General features: G+C 41.1%; 2 protein-coding genes across 8 annotated transcripts in view; one reads left to right on the top strand and one right to left on the bottom strand.

The window, feature by feature from the left end:
* The first annotated feature begins 277 nt into the window (after positions 1-277).
* Positions 278-3,396, top strand: cfap300 (cilia and flagella associated protein 300). 3 transcript variants are annotated; one of them, XM_044335860.1, is made up of 7 exons: positions 278-444; positions 910-991; positions 1,689-1,758; positions 1,884-2,041; positions 2,119-2,291; positions 2,421-2,487; positions 2,987-3,396. In XM_044335860.1, exons 2-7 carry the CDS (start codon positions 914-916, stop codon positions 3,116-3,118), a joined length of 678 nt encoding a protein of 225 aa, XP_044191795.1. In that variant the 5' UTR covers positions 278-444; positions 910-913; the 3' UTR covers positions 3,119-3,396. The 3 variants fall into 3 exon arrangements, with proteins under 3 accessions (XP_044191795.1, XP_044191793.1, XP_044191794.1); XM_044335858.1 differs by lacking the exon at positions 278-444 and adding an exon at positions 521-779; XM_044335859.1 differs by lacking the exon at positions 278-444 and adding an exon at positions 702-784.
* A 1,684-nt stretch (positions 3,397-5,080) lies between these two features.
* LOC122969809 (potassium voltage-gated channel subfamily KQT member 4) overlaps positions 5,081-15,345 on the bottom strand; it is a 51,011-nt gene continuing 40,746 nt past the window's right edge. For 4 of the 5 annotated variants that reach the window (XM_044335798.1, XM_044335799.1, XM_044335801.1 and 1 more), the window contains 5 exons: positions 14,484-14,713; positions 14,277-14,376; positions 8,726-8,857; positions 8,380-8,518; positions 5,081-7,834 (listed from right to left, as the gene is read on the bottom strand). In XM_044335798.1, coding sequence (XP_044191733.1) covers positions 7,631-7,834; positions 8,380-8,518; positions 8,726-8,857; positions 14,277-14,376; positions 14,484-14,713 — 805 coding nt within the window. In that variant the 3' untranslated portion in view covers positions 5,081-7,630. The remainder of the gene's footprint in view (positions 7,835-8,379; positions 8,519-8,725; positions 8,858-14,276; positions 14,377-14,483; positions 14,714-15,345) is intronic. The other variant, XM_044335800.1, reaches the window with a different exon arrangement.

The following is a 15,345-nucleotide window of genomic DNA, read 5'->3' as shown; positions in this document are numbered from 1 at the left end:
GAAGAAGAAACTGTCAGGCTGAGTGCATTTTCCTGGCTCAAATGTGACTTTTATGGGATTAGAGATCACAGGATCTCTAGGCCACTTGATCACTCACATTATGAGAAAACCCTCTTGAATAGAAGAGAAGTAAGGATGAAAAGAATGTTTAATAGTCTCATTATGGAGTTGGTGACATAGTATCATTATCTGACAGAAAACAGTGCAGACTAGATCCAGTACAGGACGTGTGTGTCTAAAAGCAGGACAAGGTCGCTCCCTGGTGGCTGTGAAGAAAGGTTCGCCTACTGACCGTGTTGCCCTCACTCTGGTAGTTTGATGTAATTAATACAATAAATGTCTTCACTGGACTGGTGAAGAAGCTGTTGGAGACAAGAGGGCGACACTAACAAAGCAGAATCAAAAGAAATCGATGATATTGGCGTTTTAAAAAAGAAACTTCTGGTAAGAAGCAGGGACGTTTCCGCGTCCGTTGTCAAGGCAACAAGTACACGTATCTGAGATGGGGAGCAAAAGTAAGACGAGTCACTTTGTTTTAATTTCCTGTAACCAAACCAGAACTAGAAGCTCATTGGCTGTTGGTGAGCAGACCTGCCGCTGATTGGCCTGTAAACGCCTACAAACCTGCCGTTTGTTTGTGAATAACATCTCAACAGTAGCTAAAACATGGCAGGAGAGAAAATATGCGCGTTTGAGCAAAGTTTTTCCTTCAGTCCTCTTCCCTCCAAGAGATTTTCTTTCCTGCAGGGCAAAGACACTTTAGCCCTGCTAATGAAATGGTGACGTATGAAATGTAACTTCTACAAGTTAATTAAATGCCATTTCTTTCTGTCAGTTAGCTACAGTGAAGCTCCTCGCTGTAACGTTATATGGACCTCTAATTAAATGACGTGTGTGTGTACATTTCAGGTCCATGCTTGGGAGGATTTCAGCTCAGACTTTCAGCTTTGACCAGAGTTTTTACCCTTACAGCAGTGAAAAGTTTGCACTGGTAAGACCCACCATAGTAAGTTAGGTTACTAACTACTTACTACTAAGGTTTAAACCCACTTTCAGATTTGTGAAATCTTTATTTTATCCATGAAAACAGAAAATATTTTATAGCTTTTTGACCAGGTCCAGATAAAAACCACTATACTAAGATCTGTCAAACCTGGACTAGAATAAAAAGGAGACTCCAGAGACTGTTTAAAACATAGTTTCAGATTTGTGAACGCTTTATTCTATTTGTGAAAACAGAAAAAATTGTGATATCAATGATATATCTCCATCCAAACCACATTAGATCAGTTCCAGATCAAAAATCACTATACTTAGACTCGCCAAATCTGGACTAGATTAATAAATAGACTCCAGAGACTCATTAAAACAGTTTCATATTTGTGGAAACCTTAACTCCATTTGTGAAAACTGAAAAAATGGCGATTTCAGTGATATTTTTCCATCCAGACCTCATTAGACCAGGTCCAGATCAAAAACTACTATACTTAGACTTGTCAAATCTTAATAATTTAGTCCAGATTTGACAGGCCTAAGTATAGCAGTTTTTGATCTGGACCTAGTCTGATGTGACTAATATGAAGCGCATCAATTTCATGAAAGTAAATATTTAATGTTTAACCATTCTGTGGTACCTTTTCAATTGTTAAATCACATTTGATATCCACATAACGTCACTTTCCATGCAGTGTTTCTTTAGAGACCCAGATGTGGTTTCCAGTCTGAGAAAGATGGAGACAGGAGCCTGGGTGCCTCTCGGTATGTTATGTCCCCCAGAAAGCCTTTCATCACTGATAGTAGGAAATTGATCTCATCTGCTGGCCAATATTTGCAGTCAGATCTCTGTCTGTGGAATGTTTTTGATTACTGTGTGTGTTTTGTAGAAAGGCCAGTGGTGTCTGTTGATGTGGAGGTGGTGCCGTGCACTAAGGTCTCCATGGAGCTATTTGACCCAATCTACTCTTGTGGCGTCCTGAGGCCTTCTGGACATGTAGTTAAATGCTTCCATGATGTCCACCCTGACTATGATGAGCTCAGACAGGTGAATCTGTCTTTCTTCTTTCTGTCTGTCTGTCTCTCTGACATTGGGTCAGACCAAGTCTTTCTCTGTTTCTCCAGATGCTGCAGGAAGAGGACTCTGAGCACTACTATGTGATTGAGAGAGCTGAGCGAGGGGAGTTTCTGTTTCGCCTCTTCAAACACCTGTGTCTCGGGGGAGAGCTTTGTCAATATGAAGACACCATTGATCCTTATATCAACACCACAAAGCACATTTACAAAGACCTGATCAGGTTACTCGACTTTATACTGTCCAACTTTAAAAAATAAGGTTCACCTACATCTCCTTATACACACACTTGTCTTTCCTGCATAAATCATGATCTAATAAAGACATTGTAACTCTATCCTTTATTCTGTAGTGTTCAGAAGGATCCAGAGACAAAGAAGATCAGTGTTGTCTCCACAGTGCTCAAAGTCTCTGCCCATGTGAGTGACTAGTTTAGTGTCTGAGTCAGCTCTACATATACAAAGAAGGCTACGTGTTTCTCTTGTAAAACTTTTCTTCTGATTGACTTTTATTTATATTAAAAGCTGTTGTACAATACCTGATAAATGCTGATAAATACCCTGATAAATGGTCACTATTCACAATTTAAACTGGTACTGCTCTCAAAAAATATTTGGGGGGGGTTTTAGTTATTGTTATAATGCAATTACTGATTTAACCTGATGTATTACACGCTGACTTTTGAGCATGAAAGTTCATTCTTGATCTTGGAAACTGTAGATTGATAAAAAAGTACTTTACTTTTTGCTTCTAACAACTTTTAACAGCATCTTTAGGTGTGTCGTGTGTTGACCCAACCACCAGATCACAGTCAGGAATTAAGTTGTAACATTATAATAGTTACAGTGCTAACTTGAATTGCGTATTTTATAGCTCTACTTCAGAGCAATATCACACTGTACTATTTATCCCCTGTAGGACGAGTCTGGACAATGTTACCCTGGGAGACGGGAGGAGGAGCAGACGTTTGCCTACATGATTGTCAACCCCTTCAAACGACATGTGACTTTGTTCTACCACAGTTACGGCGTTGGAAACTTCATGCTTTGACAGTGGAGACTTGGAGAGTCTTGTTGCCTGAGTCAGTGTCCTGCTGTATAAACTAACACAAGAGCTCAGTCTTGCACCTCAGCATAAAGAAGTAGTTCACTCTGCAGTCAATAGCTTTCCTGCCTCACTAGTGTGAGAAATGTGAGTAAAATCAGTCAAATGCAAAGCACGCCGGAAAGCAGGTGCATTGTACAAAATGGATTTCCAGATGGAGTAACAAAGTGGGAGGAATAACTTTTTTGTCATGTTAAAGTATGCCAATAAAATGTTTGAAAATAGCCTCACATAAATGACTCCACACCTGTCATACGGCTCACCCTGAGCCTATAGTTGGTTCTCTCACTGTCCGCCAATAATGTGATGAGTTCATTGGCAGCCTGCCTTAACTGAATGTCAGTAAGCTAAAGTAAGCAATTAAACAGTTGAACATCCCATTTTTTTCTATTCTTCAATTTAATTATTACTTTTAATTCTTCCATATTATTGACAAATGACTTAACTCTTTTTTAGTTTTTTAAAAACATAACTTTTTAGATAATTATGTATTTTAGATAAGATTAAGATTTCAACTTAAAGGTCCAGTGTGTGCAATTTAGTGGCATCTGGAGGAATGGAATATAATGTCCAGAAGTATGTTTTAATGAGTGTATAATCACCTGAAATTAGGAATCATTGTGTTTTTGTTATCTTAGAATTAGCCCATAATACCTACAGAGGGAGCAGGTCCTCTTCCACAGAGGCCACCATATTGTACCACCATGTTTCTACAGTAACCCAGAATGGACAAACCAAACACTGGCTCTGGAGAGGGCCTTTAGGATTTTGTTTTGCAGCCACCATACGTTCTCCTACATGCTTAGAAGGGGAGAAGAGGGGTATTCATTTGGTTGTAATCTGCGACCTCACCACTAGATGTCACTAAATCCTACACACTGCACCTTTAAATAGACATCTGTTAATCTGGAAATACAAAACATTACACAAAAGAGAACAAAGACAACATACAGTCCAAAGAGCTTTATTGAAACAAATAAATTAATAAGTTAGTCAAGTGAGCTAATATTATTCTCAGCAGATACACTTTAGTGCATCTCTTTCAAAGATCAAATAGAAGGTGTGCACTAGATTAGAAAATAAGAACTTTGATAAGCGCCATATTTCATCAACAAGTAGCTACATCAATTGGAATTGGAAGACTTAGGTTTTGTTTATTGCTTTGATCAGTTTGTGTTTCATTTTAACAATTCCAACACCTAAGAGAGCAGTTAAAGGGCAACGAGCTGGAATGTCAAATGGCAGCAAGTCAGTGAATGATGGATGGTGGGAAGTCATGAGGAAGAGCAGGGTGAAAAAGAGAAAGAGAACATGCAGATTGAGTCATGCATAGCATTCACTTAGACATTCAGTTACTGGTTCTCATACTTGGTTTCCTTGACTAGCGCCCCCTAGTGGCCTCAGAGGTAGTTGTGTGGAAGCCATTCTGATGTATGTGACATGCTTATGAAAGGAAACATGCCTGCAGAATTTCCTGTGACGTTACAAATGTCCATGCCTCCAGCCCTCCAGATCTGACAGGTGTTAGCACAGTAAGGGTATTGATGCAACGAGGTCCGCTTAGAGTTACAATGATATGCTAAAAATACAGTAATAGTCTCAGAAAATATCAAAGGTTGCAATAGTCATAAAAGACTTACATGTCTAGAACAATTTTGATGGTGTTTCTTTGTTCAATCAAGGTTTTGCAAAAAAAAAAAAAAGCATGGCTATCATCATGTGATACCAATATTAAACACTGTTTTCGTCAAAGCAGCATAAATAATATCTGAGACAGAGTCGTCATGTAACGCCGTCGCACCAGATCAGTTACAGAACAAGGACGTAGAAGGCACGGGTCATTTCCTTTCATGTCTTGACTCAAGACTTAGCAGGAGAGATCCTTAAGTTTTTTTTTTTTCTCTAACACTGGGGGCCACCAATAACAACAACATGCAATACAGTGGTCTCACATTATTTATGAAGCTCAACATTCCAGGTGACAATGAAGTGACAGCACTCTTCAGTCTAATAATGCCTCTAATAAGTAGGCATCTTATTATTATTTTTAGGCCAAAGAATAAAGCTACCTAGCATTTCTCTATGAAATGAAAGCAAAAACTGTATGATGCCAACAGCAAGCTCTCAAGTGCCATTTTTTTAACTTATGGCAGCAAGAGCATCAGATCATAAATAGATCTACTGTAAATAGACAAAGCAATGAAGTACATTCACTGTTTGAAGTCTTGGCTTGAATGGAAAAGTGAAGCACCTGAGTCAACTGGCTTTAATGGACCAAATAAATCAACGTCTCATTACTAGACAGGACAGATGTTTTTACTGGCCAAATACAGTATGGTGAATGATTTCTTAGATGAAGCTGGCAGCAATTATTATCTGATGACATTAAAAAAATATACATATGAGCTCTGCAAGTTGTGTGTGTCTGAACCTGATCGGCTGTATGTGTAGTTACAGTTGTGTCATCCATGATTCAACTTGAAGAAAATGCTACATTTAAAGATCATATCTAGCTGAATTATAATATATTAACTTAAATCCTACATTCACTTTAACAATCAAAATCATTTTTTTTTAAAAAAACATAGAAATTTGCGGATATATGTTACACAAAATCAAGTGCATGAATTACAGTAAAGAAATCAAAACAAGATAGAATTATACATGACAAAAAACGTGTTATATTTATCAAGTGCCAAAGTATTTAAGTAAAGGAATTGCTCTCATTGTGTATGTGTGTGTGTTCATCTGTGTGTGTGTGTGTGTGTGTGTGTTCATCTGTGTGTGTGTGCGTGTGTGTGTGCACTCTCCAGTTTTGTCCACTTGCACAGAGCTTTTACTGTGCATGAAACATCTCCAAGAAAGAATCAGAAGAGGGAAGAACAGCAGAGAGTAAAGTTGACAGGCAATAACAGGAACACCTTTGGGTGGCGACTTGTGCCCAAACTTACTGTCTGTTCTGTTTTTAACGTACCTAAGACACGTGCATTCATGAGGATAATGGCCTAGAATCCATGCGTTAGACCAGAACACCTCGCAGGTGAAAAACGGCACCAAACTGGCCAAAGAGTTTCTACATTGTCTCCACAGCTGCTGTGCATGTAGCATCTGATGACTGGGAGTGAGAATTATCATCCTGTAAGAAACCAGCTGACATGGTAAACCTGACCTGTGGCTAGATGCGAGTGATGAGGAGCAGTGCAGAAAATGTGAGAAAATTGACATTTTTTCTACAGAACTGGTCTGAGGAACATGCATGTCTGGAGGGTGGGCTGCAAGACAGAGAGGTTTAAATGGCATGTGAAAAACACAGTTAGGTTACTGAAATACTCAAGGAGGTAAAGTAGCCTTTGAAATATTGCAAATGAGGGATTTTGGACCCATGAAAGGACATTTTGGCTCTATTAAATCCTAAATAAGTATGAACATTCCTCACTTGAATGCCAGCCAAAAAGGGAATAATGTCTTGTTTTGGTATTTTGGGTTTTTTTTTTTTTTTTGCAAGTGGGCTTGTTGAAGACAGAACTTTTCAGAGAAGGAATGGAGATCAAAACAAACAACAACATACAGTACACATCAGTCACTCCAACACATTCCTCCAGCTCTGTTTTCATGTGACACGTCCAGGCAATTAAAGCAGGATTTACACAAGTAAAAGGCCCTAGTTTAGGAGGGCATATGTACCGTCGAAGTTTGGTGCTTTGGCGAGGTGGCTGTCAGCCCAGTCTGCACATCCAGGTCCCAGAGAGCAGATTACATCAGTGCTTGTTTGTTTTTCTGGTGATGTGAATGCATAATTGCAGGTGGGACCCATTACATTCATCACAGTATCAAGAATTGTGATGTCATCTAAACAGTGACTGGCAAGTTACTGAACAAATGACACTTGCAGCACTGTGTATGTCAACTGAGTGAGCAAACTCTCAGAGGCAGTTGATTCAAGCAGCCAAGAGAAAAAAGAAATAAGGATGGGGGGAAAAAAAGACAAGATTTCTCCAAAGATTTAAAAAACTTAAAAAGTCTGATTATCTACAGTTGAAGCTTTAAAGTAGGCGTAGATATATATATATATATATATATGTACAGCATGAGGTGGTGAGTGGGTGAAAGTGGTTCAGTAGTCAAGTAATAATTATCTCCATCCTCATTTAGCGGGTTGAGAGGCGTGTGCGGTGAGCAGCTTTGGCTGAGGCTCCTTGTCAGGTGGAGCCATCTGGTGGGTATGTCTGTATCAGCTCTGGAGACATTCACTTGAGGAAAAAGAGGTGAGGATGCAGATTTGAGATGGGGGTGGAGGAGGGTGGAGTTGCCAGAAATCATCGCAGACAGAAATGAAATGCAGTGAAGAGAGGAAACAGACATTTAGATCGAGCTGCTCGGAGTGAAGACTCAGCCGAAGGAAGACGTAATGTAAAGGGGTTGCGTCTGTGCTTGAACAGCCCCCCCCCCAGCTCACTGTCATTCTAAGTTGCCACTCTCAGACTGGGAGATGTTGAGCGTGTTTACGGAGGGGAAGAGGTCTCTTTGGTCCGTGGGGCTGTGGTAGTCAGATGTCAGGTCCGGGTCCAGAAGGGAGGAAAGGGTGAAGTGGGACGAGCCTTTCTTTAGGCACTGGGAGTAGAAGTTGAGCAGGAGGTCCAGCTTGTTCTCTATGGACTGTACCTAAACCAACACACACAAGTGTCAAGATTTGTTTTTCTCCACACTTTGTATTAATTGAGAGCCCTCATATCCATATTTCCTCTGTTCTTCTTCTATTTCTTTCACATTTCTTTTCTGATAAGATGAAACAGGTTCCTGGAGTATTCTGTCCCTATTCTAAGATAAATAAGTGTCTACTACAATAGTAGCTACTAAAATTCAAACACTTGGTCAATTGTTGTAATTCAAAGACATCATATCTCTTGATTCTCTTTTAGGCAGTACAGAAGAAAGACTGATGAAAGTAAAAACCCATTGAGTTACTAGAACAGAGAACATGAACTTAGCTCTTCATTGCTTTAAGTCGATTTCAGTTCCTGCACTAATTTATGGCAGCTTCTTTTAGATCTACTGGAGTGCTTTTGCTTTCCTAAAGAGTGAGTGAAAACACTGCATTAAGTTTTTTGTGATTAATTCACACCATTATACGAAGTAAGTTCTGCACTCACTTTTCCTTTATCCATTGTTACATAAATGCAATACAAACTAAACTACCCATCCGTTACCTGTTTCTCCACCTTGACTACACGTCCCATCATGCTTAGCTCATCCAGTGGGTCCAGTTCTGGCGGCGTCTTCTCTCCCTTTTCAGGGCGCACCTTCTTATCGGGCTGAACGGTCCCTCGCCCAATGATCTGGTCCACCCTGTCACACAAAAAACAGATTACAATTAATATCATAATAATAATTTTGCACAAGCTTAACAAAGCAGGTTCACAGGCACAGTAGAAAGTGAAGACAATACGATATACAATAAAGACAAAGAGAAAAAAATAAGCATAGCATGAATACACAACATACAATACATCCCCTGCCCACACCGATACGTTTTACTGTATATGTGAAACCTACCGCATCTGCAGGCTCTTGATGCGGCCCAGCATATCCAGGTGTCCAGCAGAGTACTGCTCTATGACGTCCTTCACATCATACGGACGTAATGTCTCCTTAAACTTCCTTTTGGCCACAAGGAACTTCAAGATCCTACACACACAAAAAGACAGTTAACGCCACCTTTAAAAAGCCTCACACTGCACTTCCACATACTGTATATGGATGTACAGTAAACCTTCGGAAAAATGCAGGGGTGAGACAGCTATCAAAGGGATGCAGGCCACCCTGAGAATAATAAGATTAATTACAGTCAGAGTGACCTTATCATTCACAAACAGCCCCATAAAGAGAGCAGAGTCGCAGAGGGAGCCACCCCCCTACCAAACCATTTGCTTATCAGTGTTTGCTGTTTCAGCAATTAGCACAAATCCGTAGATAGTAATGTTTAACACACACACACCTCTATCAGAACTCCCTCCTGTTTCTGCTCTTTTGTCAGTATGACAGCCATGTTGGTGCCACTGGACCAAAGCTGCTCCCACTCCCAGTGCACATAGCTCATCATCGCCACCCACTTCCCACTGACTGTGGGGGAATCACACCGAGGAATGTTGACCCAGCACTGCTGTACCCGGCCAACGCATCCCTGACAACATCCTCTGCCCCAGAGTCGCTCTGGTTGGACGTCATGCTTGAGGGAGTAGAGGATGTGCAAGAGATAATGGGAAGGGAGTGCAGGAAAGTTTAAGCGTGTGAGTGTGTGTGTGTGTGTGTGTGAGTGTGTGTGTGTGTGTGTGTGCAAGTGCTTGGCTCTCTATGTTGGGTGGGTCAGTCAATTCCATTCTTATCACTTATGCGATAGGCAGCCCAGAGGTGCTGGCTCCGCAAAAGGACCGGAAACATCAAATGTAAGCGAGAAAAAAAAATATACACACTCAAGCTGTCATCTCACCCCTGTGATGGATTGCGCCACAAGTCAAGCTGGGAGAGACGGAAGAATGAGGGAGGGAGGAAGAGCAAGGACAGTTTTTTTTTTTTTTTGATGAGGAAATCCTATCTCTCACACCCAGACCACTAAGTCCACTATAATACTCCCACTTGCCTTCACAGGACAAAGAAAAGAAATCACATCAAAGGTCTGGGGAAGCGGAAGATCAGAAATGCTCAGCTGTTCCAAGAAAACATCACACACACATATCTATGTACATAACCATACACACGTGCACAATAAAATATAATGCCACAAATGCATGCATGAGAATAGCTACACACACTCACGCACGCTAACACTACTACACACATGTGGGCTAAGCAGGGGCAGGTGAAATCTGAACTTGTGAGAAGGGTCAGTTTCTGAAATAACCACCGTAACCTTTGTTGAGGTCTGCAGCGCTTGCATTTACCGCAGCCATATACAGCGCACAGTTTTGTGCAGTAACCACCCCTACGACAAAGAAGAGGAGAAGGTGCGAATGAAGGAGAGAAGGAGGAGTGGTGGTCTACAGCTGGTGCCGTAGCAGTCGTCAGCGTACTCTTCCCCCTCACGCAGCACTCTGTTTCTTGATGACTCCTGCGTTTGGGGTATTTTTGCAGGCGGTCTTTTCTTATTTTGCAGGTAGATGCAGATTTTTTTATGAGGGTGGGTCTCAGGTGTGGGTAAAGAAAAGGTTGGGGAAACAGGGGGGGGGGGACTTTTGATGTGGATCCTCCAAGGGTTTCTTCAAAATGCTGACTCTCTTCCTCAGTCGATAAAATAGTTTTCATAATACATGGTCAGGTTTGAGAGTGGCCCCCTCTCTCCCCTCAGAAAACTTCCAGCAACTGTGCAACAGTCCCTGGCAGTGGTACAGTACAGCTGGCACAGCTCAATGAAAGATATTATACCTTCCTATTGTTAGGAAGTTGAGACGTAAAAACACAGCAATGATTGGAGGGACAGGAAGTGTCATCTGTGCCCCAAAATTCTTGCATAGCTAGTGCAAATATTTTTGCAATTCAGCAAAGATGGATTCCTGGAAGTCTCCAATTGCAAGGTTTTATCTGTGACTTAAAGATGACTAATGCTGACACAAATAGGTGGGCCAAGTAGGATGGGCCAATGCAGAGGCACAAATGATTCTTTGCCGGATATGATTACCTACTGGCGAAGTGAACAAAATCTAACGCACGGGCTACAGCAGGTGGGTTCAGTTATTCTTACAGAGAAATATACTGCATAAACATTATGAGTTTAAAAATATTACAGCTGAAACGCTACAAAAACTGATGACAATGACTCATTATTTAATAAAATAGGAGCTTCACCCAAAGACTGCAAACAAGCAGACATTTTGTGTTCTGTGTAGTATTGGATTTGTGCATGAGCGTCACAGTAGAGGAAGCACAGAGAGATATCAGGCCTTGTTTCCTCATCCTCCTACCCCTTCTCTCTTCTTTTTCATCCTCTTGAACCCTCTACCAGTCCCTCCATACATAAACAGAGCACCATACATTTATTCAGGCACTGATAAACCACATACATCTCTAAAGTGAAGTCTCAGCACTAAGGCCTGCTGCGAAATTATGTTTCACAGACATCAATCATGAGATGCCGCATGCATGTGTGTGTGTGTGTTAACACAGTGAAGCACCTGCTGTTTACACACCTGCACTATCTATAGACACTCCCTCTCGCCTATTGTCTGCAGCACAGAGCAGCTGAGGTCAGAGCTATCTGCTGAGTCAAGTGCAAACCTGAGGAGAGATCATATAATACCCTATCAGTGGCACAACAATATCAAACAATAATAGATCAGACAATAATAGTCGATCATCAACTGTGCCCAGAGAGTCATTGGAGCCCACCTGCCACCTCTCGAAGCTCCCGCTGTCTCCATAAAGCCACCACCATCTGCAGTGACCCGACACACCCCTGCCACCACCTCTTCAATCTCCTGCCCTCTGGACAGCGATATAGGTGCATCAGTGCCCTCACTGCTAGATTAAGGAACCATTTCTAACCCAGAGCAATAAATCTTAAACACCATAGAGTTAGGACTATAAGGCTGCTACCTTACCTGCACTGCACTGACATGTTTGCACATCATATACTGTGTTGCCACTTTAAAGTCACAACTCACCTCAAATCACAACCATTGCTCAGTGTTACATCCAGAGACACCTAAGACTGTGACACTTCCTTTTCCATGCCTAAATATCCTTTTTACTTATATTTATATTTGATATTTTAATATTTTCATATTTATGTTTTAATCCTATGTAGCTTGGTACAGCACACTAAATGTTGTTGTAGAGGTACAATGACAAAAGTGTTCATATTCGTATCACTCTGCATCAATAGAACGGAAACCTGCTGTACATCTACCATAAAGAAAGCTTCAGTTTAAATTTTAACAAACTGCCGGGTTCAGACAGGTCACTCGTTTTATCAAGAATGACAATAATCTCATGTTGCAAACAAGATATAGTGTATGACTCATAATCATATTGGATCATTCAAAATTATTATGAAGATTATGACATTATCAACACAATTTTGTAACCATGGAAGTCAACAATTAAAGAGCATAATAATTGAGAATATAAAATAAGTTCAAGTATATAAAGTACATACTGTAGGGTTAGTGTTTGTGATCAGCGGTGCTACGAAAACAGTCCAAACACTACAACTTTCATATGAATGAACACCCCAATAAAGGCAGGGATGGACATGAAAGTTGAACCAAACTTACAAGAACTAATACTAAATAAATAAAGGGGAAACGGCTTCGAAAACAAAATAAATCACAGGATAAGGATGCAAAGACACACAATAAACTTCAAGCATGCAGGTTTTTCTAGCTTAAAGATCCCCTCCAGACTAAATATAATCTGCTTTGAGTAATAGTTTGTGTCTAATATGGTTTTTATACTGAAAAAAGTTTAATTACCTCATTGAAATCCTTCTATGAATATGCAAATATTTTTCATCTCAGAAGTTTAACTGTTGTATACAAGATGTCTCCTTCTTCATTGCTAAGTCCATTCTCTGTGTTTGTGCACTGGTGGATTCAAGTTTCTACATCACATTTAAGCAAGTGGCATACTGCACCGCGATTGGCTCAAACCTTACTATGATATCACAAATCATGCTCATAGGCACCACACCTTAAACTCAGATTTTTGATGAGCACAGAAAAACTTTCCGCTTTCAGCAAATAAATGTGAAAACAGACTGCACATACGTCATTCTGCACAGAGAAGCTCAAACTTAAGTTTCTTAAATTTTTTGGGACCGTTTTGAATAGTCATTAACATTAACCCCGAACACGCTCTGTATTTTCCACACACATCCCCACTTCATTTAAGAGGTTCACAAAATTTTCCACCAGGTATGTAGTAAGCAGAACTGGAAACAGAAGTATATATGGAACCACAGAAACAGCTTCACGCTACCATGACAAATGGTGTGAGAGTACAGCGCTGACATACGGGACGTCGTTATTATCCGCTCTCATCAAACCCCCCCAGAGACCAGCTTGGTCCCAACACCAGATGTTTGTTGGCCATTGTTGTTTTTTTCTGCCACCATCAGTGAAAAACTGTGTGTGTGTGTGTGGTGTGGGTGGTGCACATATGCCCCTATATGTCCCTATATGTCTGCATTCAAGGTTTTGTTGGTAGCCCTGTGGGATATTTGCAAATTTAAACACAGAGTGTTATGTATAATGATTAATGATTAATTACTATAACTATGGAATAATTTGCCAACAGAGCAGTTCCTACACACACACACACTTTTTGTCCTTAGATTATGAGTGCAGCTAACTAGTTTTTTTGCTTTTTATCATCACTGTTGTCTGTAAAGCTGAAGAAGGCCGTATCTGTTCATTCAAACGTCTAAGCACATATTACTACAGTAACATTACATCAAAGTGTGTAATCTATGACTTACAGGAAGAGATGACACAAGCACAGCAATCAATATCAACATCAGCGGCCTTCTCAATCAACTGTTATTACAGTTGTCCCTGTCTAAACTGTACAGTATCGTCTCTGTAAAGTCGTACTGTACTGTGATCCTCCATCTGTACCATATTTGTGCGTGTGTGTTTGTAATCTCTAATAGGCCATCGTATCACGCCACCTCACACATGACCGGCCTGAATGAGCTGGGCTTGCTGAGCGACAAGGTCACATGGGGAAACTAACCATGCCTGCAGGAGGGCTCAGTTACGTCTCCTAAGTGGACATTTCTCCTCAGTCAGCTGAATGTGCACACGCCAGCGCCTAAATGGAGGAGCAGCATGTTCATCTATTAATGCAGGCTGTAAATACCATGAGAAGCAGCTATGGTCCAGATACACATGCATCTGACCAATGTGACCTTGTTCTTTCAGTGACCAGCTTAAAGGTTGTGATGTGCCAGGTGAAGCCTACTAAGCATACCTGGAATCACTTTTTACTGCTGAAAAGTTCTTGGCTAAAGGTTTTCACATCTAAATATAGTTTAAAGAAGGAGTTTAAAGAAGGAGTGTGTCCAGATTTCCACAGAGGGAATGACTCAAATATTGTTGATGGCAGGACTCACCTGACAGCTCGGATAAGTGTCTTCACTGCTGGGATTACCTCCTCCATGGCCACGTCACAATACGGTTTGTCTTCCACGCTGTCCTCCCCAAGCCCCTCCACTGGACCCAGGTGGTAGAGGGAAGATATTCAGAGGCATTATTACACAGAAATGACCAATGAGAATGTGATTGAAAAGTGTTCAGATCAGGGTGTTACTGCTACCTACCATCAGCAGGAGGACGTGGTTTAAGGCGAAGGGAAGTACGGAAGCGTGTGCGGTCATTAAAGCTCCAGCTCTTCTGGACCTTTCCCGGGCTGGTGGCCTCTGGGACGTTCTCCTGGCTGGGAGAGTGACGGACACCGGAGCCAGGGGGCAGCGGTGACGCCTTGTTCCGAATGGTTTGGGATGATCGGGAATTGTTCATCCTGATCCGATCCCGGAAGCCTATTTTACTGCTAACAGTGAAGATAAAAAAGTCAAATATCTGTGGGCACAACATTCTTTTTCGGATCATGATAGGAACTGTGTTTTTCCTCATTGATCACAATGTCCATGCCATTGACCTTAATGGGAAACTAAGCTGTGTTATCCTGGGAGCTTTGGGAAGCAGCAGAGGGGCAGCCTGAGCTTGTTAGAAAAGATTATGTTAGTAATTGTGAAGTAATACAAAAAAAGTGACCTCTGACTTTCATAACAATCATCACAGAGGCTCTTCAACAAACAGATAAAACATGGACATAACAGACATTCACATTTCGTCTCAATGAAGGACAGACTAGCTGATTTACCATGGAGACAGACTGACCATAGGGACCACTCAGTATAGCTAAAAACTGATTCTGCCCTAAGGATTTGCTCATTTAATGTGCCTATCATAGCACCTGATTCAGCAAAATCAGACTGAAACCTGATTCAAGTCTTGCAGTAGTGCTGGGACGGCGGAAAATATTCCACCTACCATCAGAATAAAGACACGCTTCCTTAATCCCTTCAACAGAGTGAATAGGCATCAAAATATCGGCTTCAAAGCGCAGCCGCACAAGAGGTGTCTCATTAAGTACTCTATACCACTCTCCACAAACCAAAG

The sequence above is a fragment of the Thunnus albacares genome, chromosome 19, assembly GCF_914725855.1.
Source record: "Thunnus albacares chromosome 19, fThuAlb1.1, whole genome shotgun sequence".
Lineage (NCBI taxonomy): Eukaryota > Metazoa > Chordata > Actinopteri > Scombriformes > Scombridae > Thunnus > Thunnus albacares.
This window is presented reverse-complemented; position numbering and strand designations above follow the sequence as displayed.